The following is a 6,135-nucleotide window of genomic DNA, read 5'->3' on the forward strand; positions in this document are numbered from 1 at the left end:
ATAAGAATAAGACAAGGGTACGTACGTTGAAGGGCCGGGGGTTAGATGCAAGAAAATGACCCATAATCAACCTCATAACAAGGCATGACGAGGATGCATGTCCCATGGGGTCCCTTAAGGACAACTAGTACTAATAGTGCTAGCCTTTCTGTAAGACATAATTAAGCTGAATCATGTAGTAAATAAGAAAGGAATGCACAAGATTTTTGTCGAGTACGTAAGTCAGGTTTTTCAATTTAAGTGGCTCCAAAACACACACACACACACACTCTCTCTCTCTCTCTCTCTCTCTCTCTCTCTCTCTCTCTCTCTCTCTCTCTCTCTCTCTATATATATATATATAAAGAAGAGAACGGTATTCTAAATTTATTGATTACCCTCACTTATAGCGGAGGAAAATCGTGATTACAAATTAGACACTTAGAGGTTATAGAAAAACCCAAACACAGGCATCAAAAAATAAAGATCATTAAAATCACAGTACAATATAATCCTAAATAAATCAAAAGAAAAAACCAACAAAGCAACCTACAAAAACAAGGTTAGCCCATGCAAGAAAAAGAAACAAAACAGAACCAAGCACAAAACCATTAGCAACAGAAGAAAAAGAGCAACAAAAGCAATAAAAATTAGCGGCAGTGTAACGAAGGAAGACCTAGCTTGTCCAAGCGGATTAAACCTCTTAGCAACCTCGGCACTTCCCTAATATAATCACTTGTTGCTCCATGTGATGATCACCAAGCGCACCATACTTTGCAAGCCAATCAGCAGCTTTATTACCCTCTCTAAATACATGACAAACAGAACAGACCATCAAATCCAAACAACCAAGAATCTTCTCCCAAAAATCTTCAAGATACCAAACCCCACATCTCCGTTGCTTCCACCACATAACCAATCCTCAGAGCTTTGCAAGCTTTAAGGCCATACAACAGAGCTAATAACTCAGCTCTATTATTCGAACCAACGCCAAGAGGAGAGGCAAAAGTATAAATTAAATTACCTTGACCATCTCTGATAATACCACCCGCCCCAGATGGCCCAGAATTCCCAAAACTACTACTATAAGTATTTAACTTAAAACGACCTTGAGAGGGTTTGTGCCAGGCCACCAAACATTACTTTGGCGGAACTAGAGGCTGGATAAGCAAGGATTGTAAAATCTGAGAATTATGCCTAGAGCATTTTGAAACTTTGTGAATGTCCTGACAAATGGAGCGAATCCAATGAACAATCGACTACCAAATCAAACTAAAAGGCTCAAGGCGACCTTTCGTGTGAGCTACACAACGACGAGCTCATTAGCTATTAATATATATATATATATATATATATATATATATATATATATTAGGAGAAACAATTTACATAGATCATCATCATTCATTAATGTCGACTTAGCAATCATAAATTCCAAGAATTTTTTAAAAAAAAGCCAGCAGCAGAGGGTACGACGATACATCGATACATGACAACATATATAATTATATCTTCCATTGATCTCTTGATTGTTTGCTGACACTAGATATGAATTTGTAGGAAAAAGGAAATGCCTTCCCATATTTATATTTCTCGTTGCTGTCAAAACCAAGAAGAGTTTAACCTTAAGTAGGCATCTCAATTATTAGTGTGTCGGCAGAGGTATACTGTGACAGCCGAAGCATTAATGGAGAAATGTTAATTTGAGTACTAAACCAATCTGTATGAAGACAGATACTACTAATTTGCAATAGCAGTGAAGAAAGTAACTAAGGCTATGTCATGCTGTCCTCATGTTAGCATCATTGATCTACTTTTTTAGCTATCGTTTTTTTTATTTTTTTTATTTTACTCTGTCGTTTTTTTCTTGTCTGAAAACTTTTCCTTTGTCGTTGGGATAGAAATATTGCCCTCAACAGTGTTTCTCATGCATTATTGCTCACCATTCTGCCAAGAGAACAGCATTAAGAAAGTTTTGAATAAGCGCTTGTCTCATATATGTATACGTATATGTGTGTGTGTGTAAATAAATATCATAACTCAATCATGACGTGCACATAAAATGTATTTTCAAAAAATTCTTTTTCTTTTTAACCTGACATTGCTTCATGTGGAAGAATGATGTTAATCCCTATCCTTTTATGTTTAGTTAAAGGACCAGTTAATTTAGCTGATGATCACCATACATACAGTATGCGCCCGCCCTTATTCACCTAACTCAATTCAGTCAATTCAATTCTTGAACAGAAATCAAGCACTCTCTCTCTCTCTCTTCCCCAACGCTATATAATATACTTGACCAAGAATTTCGAATCTCAATTGCCAAGACATTATTCTCTTTGGACAGCTTGCTTGCTTTATACTTAGAAGATGGGAGATGACAGTGTCAACCTTCCTCCTGGTTTTCGATTCTGCCCAACCGATGAAGAACTTGTCCTTCACTTCCTCTATCACAAGGCCTCACTCTTACCTTTCCATCCCAACATAATTCCTGATCTTGATCTTTGTCTGCATGATCCTTGGGATTTCATCAATGGTATGTTTATATTCAAAATTTATCTCATGTTCGTATATATTTTCTGCTCAAAGTTTCAGGTATCGTGTATACTATTAACTTATTTCTACCGTTTATATATGCACAGGCAAGACATTATCAAGTGGAAGTACATTCTACTTCTTCAGCAAGGTGACAGAAAATCGATTCACAAAGAAAGGGTATTGGATGGATTTAGATATTGATGAACCTGTACTCACAAGTGCTGGAAAGAAAGTGGGAATCAAGAAACACCTTGTTTTTTACATTGGTCAAGCTCCAGGTCAAGGTTATGAAACTGCTTGGATAATGCAAGAATATCACCTTTGCAACTATGGGGTGAGTGGTGCATTCTACAACAGAAGAGTAAAACGAAAAGTACTACTGACTAAACTCTTTTAACTATTCCATTCTACTGTTATTTCTCATATATGATATTTCGCACCTTATTTTCATCCCTCTTTTTGGTCAACTTAGGACCGTACCAAATGGGTTTTATGCCGAGTTCATGAGAGAACGGGCAATTTTGCTGAATGTTTCTGCTGCAGCGACGATGAAGATAATGGAACAGAGCTCTCAAGCCTAGATGAAATGTATCTGTCAACTATAGATGATGATCTTGATGAAATCAATTTTTCATAAGGAGTTTTAGTAACAAGGTTCAGATTAGACATTCTAAATACAATTGAAGTCTTTTTCTTTCCTCTCTCTCGGACTAATCAGCCTGCTCAACTTGTTATATTTAAAGGGATTCGTGTAACTACTCCAATGATGCTATTGTTGATCTGTATCATTAGTATAAGTCGATTTACTTTATAAAAAGCAGATATCAATGAATTTAATTAATTATTATTGTTTTCTAAGCTTTAGATTGCTATAAATTGTTTGGCCTCATCCCTATCTGCATATACAGACACACACACACACACAAACTGTTTTCTCAGCACATGAACCATGTATATTGTCCTTATTTTTCTGGTTTTGACATGGGGGGGTTCTTTGTATTGGCAAGCTAGCTCTGGCAAAAACTTCTCACTGAATGGTCTCTGAATCTTAGCCTACCATGTTTGTTGAACAATCCCTTTCTCACATGGGATTGATTATCCACGCACCTAAAAGACAAGACAATGTTCGAGTTGCCATTGTTTTGACCTTTGAACGGCCAAATACCCATCCTCCTCCTATATATTATGGTCACTTGGCTCTCCTTTTGGCCATACTCCTTATTACATCATTGAATTTGATAGCGCTAAGCCGCAATGCTGAGTCATTCATCCTTCCATTAGTAGTAAAATTCTTGCCATGATTTATGTATATATTAAGTACAGTTCGAGGCTTCTCACAAGTTACCCATGAAACCACTTCAGTTTGTAAATTTATTTTTATATAATCTTTTTGTATCTGTAACAGATTTCAATAGATTGGCTCATCAACATAAAATCAGAAAAACCAAATGGAAAATTCTATATGTCGACTTACAATATTTTTTATAATCTTTTATATAATTATGCTTTAAATTGAGGATATTTCTGTAAACTAATATTACTTTTATAAGTTACTTTACAAAAATGCCCATACTTTAAAATAAGATTATGAAAATGGTTGTACTCATATCATTTTCCTTTTTCTAAACTAATAGAGGGTATGATCCAATTGGTTTAATACTTTTGGTTTTAATTATTTAGTTAAATAATTTTTATTTTTTATTTTTATTTTTACGGATAATGCATGCTTCATATACTTTGCTAAATAAATTGTTTGCTATGATAAATATGGAAATGAGTTATTTATGGAGGAATATAAATTATAACCCTTTTATAATTTCCAATCGTAGAGTCATCGAGGAATAAAAATGTAATTACCTATACGCACGTAAGCTCTTGGATGGCAATATGATTTTCATTTGCTGAATCCGAGACGTCATAGCAGAGCCTAGAGGTACCATTCAAGAAGTACTTGTGGACAATGGTAACCAAACAAAAAATTACTCATTTGAAAGGATATAGCACAATGAGTTCTGTTATATATATATATATATATATATATATATATATATAAGGAAGACCCCATTTATCGTACAAGGCCACAAAAACGTCTCCCCGCAAAATCTTCATCCTGAAAATCTATACTTATACCCTTAGCCCCTTCATTCGCCAAAAAATAAGCCACCATGTTAGCTTCTCTATAAATTAATATGATGAATTCATACATTTAACAAGCTAAATAAATAAAGAGGATCTTCCCAAAAATCTCATAAAGACCAAAACTTACAAGTTCCTCATCGAAACCATCCTACTATCACCGTTGAATCTGATTCCACCAGAAAATCCCTCAAACCAAGTTGATGACACAACTTTAATCCATCAAAAGAAACCATCACACTGTAAAACTTGAAGAACAATGGATGAGAATATGCTCTGTTTTTCATATATCAGATATGCACACAGATGTTGCTATATATAATACAATTGGAGAGTCATCGTAAACATTCAAATTTTGAAATACAAAAAACCGAATCCCAGATTTTAAGCATCCGATTCTCTTGTGCGTGATCTGTTGTGGCTGATAATTACTTTACGATTCCTCATTTCCGTTACGTGAGTTTCGGTTCGGCTTGTACTTCGGCGTCAGGTGCAGCAATAACAGCTTTATGATTCCTTATGTCTGTTACATGAGTTTCTGCTTGTACTTCGGCATCAGGTGCACCAATATCCCCCCGCAATCGAAATGGCAGATCTTGCAATTGAAGATTGGCTCGTAACAGAGTGAATCGGGGAGCATTTAATGCTTTGGTGAGCAAGTCAGCCAACTGATCTGTTGAAGAGATAAACGAAACTTGAAGCTTTTTTTTGTAGGACTTGATCTCGTACATAATGAAAATCGATTTCAATATGTTTAGTGTGGGCGTGAAACACCGGATTGGATGAGAGATATGTTGCACCAATATTGTCACACCATAACATTGGACAGTGAGGAAGAGAAATGTTTAAATCATGTAGAAGCGATTGAATCCATTGAAGTTCCGCAGCGGCGTTGGAAAGAGATTTATATTCAGACTCAGTGCTACTTCTTGCAACTGTTTGTTGTTGTTTACAACTCCATGAGATTAAGTTCTTGCCATGAAAAATACAGTAAGCACTTACACTTCTTCGATCATCGCTATCCCCTGCCCAATCAGCATCACTAAAGCTATGAAGAGCTTTATTAATTTGTCTGGAAAAGTGAAGGCCGAATGAAATGGTATGCTTAAGATATCGAAGGATGCGCTTCACTGCCTGCCAATGAGGTTCTTTTGGTTGATGCATGAATTTGCTTACACGATGAACACTGTAAGCGATATCTGGATGTGTAAAACCAAGGTAATGCAAGGCTCCAACTGTACTTCGATAAAGCTGGGGATCATTGAAGTCAACACCTTCAAATTTAGAGAGATGGCAGGTGGTTGCCATGGGAGTTGCACATGGTTTTACGTTGTCCATGTTTACTTTCCGTAATAATTCACCAATGTATTTGCGTTGGGTTAAAAACAAATTAGCACCCATACGCAATGTTTCAACACCAAGGAAGAAAGATAATTGCCCAAGATCTTTAACTGAAAAAAATTTTGATAAGGTGCCAATTAA

General features: G+C 35.9%; 1 protein-coding gene across 2 annotated transcripts; it reads left to right on the plus strand.

The window, feature by feature from the left end:
* The first annotated feature begins 2,310 nt into the window (after nucleotides 1-2,310).
* LOC108996203 (NAC domain-containing protein 104-like) lies at nucleotides 2,311-3,319 on the plus strand. Of its 2 annotated transcripts, none has more exons than XM_018971974.2 (3): nucleotides 2,311-2,515; nucleotides 2,622-2,890; nucleotides 2,990-3,319. In XM_018971974.2, the coding sequence occupies exons 1-3, from the start codon at nucleotides 2,350-2,352 to the stop codon at nucleotides 3,152-3,154; spliced, it is 600 nt and encodes a 199-aa protein (XP_018827519.1). In that variant the 5' UTR covers nucleotides 2,311-2,349; the 3' UTR covers nucleotides 3,155-3,319. The 2 variants fall into 2 exon arrangements, with proteins under 2 accessions (XP_018827519.1, XP_018827520.1); XM_018971975.2 differs by having other exon boundaries at nucleotides 2,622-2,851.
* Nucleotides 3,320-6,135: the final 2,816 nt, after the last annotated feature.

This window comes from Juglans regia, chromosome 1 (assembly GCF_001411555.2).
Source record: "Juglans regia cultivar Chandler chromosome 1, Walnut 2.0, whole genome shotgun sequence".
NCBI classification, from domain to species: domain Eukaryota; kingdom Viridiplantae; phylum Streptophyta; class Magnoliopsida; order Fagales; family Juglandaceae; genus Juglans; species Juglans regia.

Excerpts from the sequence above, each read along its gene's own strand:
- LOC108996203 (XM_018971974.2), top strand. The coding sequence starts at position 2,350 with ATGGGAGATGACAGTGTCAACCTTCCTCCTGGTTTTCGATTCTGCCCA. Across the intron at positions 2,516-2,621 it reads TCCTTGGGATTTCATCAATG|GCAAGACATTATCAAGTGGA; the intron begins GTATGTTTATAT and ends ATATATGCACAG. Across the intron at positions 2,891-2,989 it reads ACAGAAGAGTAAAACGAAAA|GACCGTACCAAATGGGTTTT; the intron begins GTACTACTGACT and ends TGGTCAACTTAG.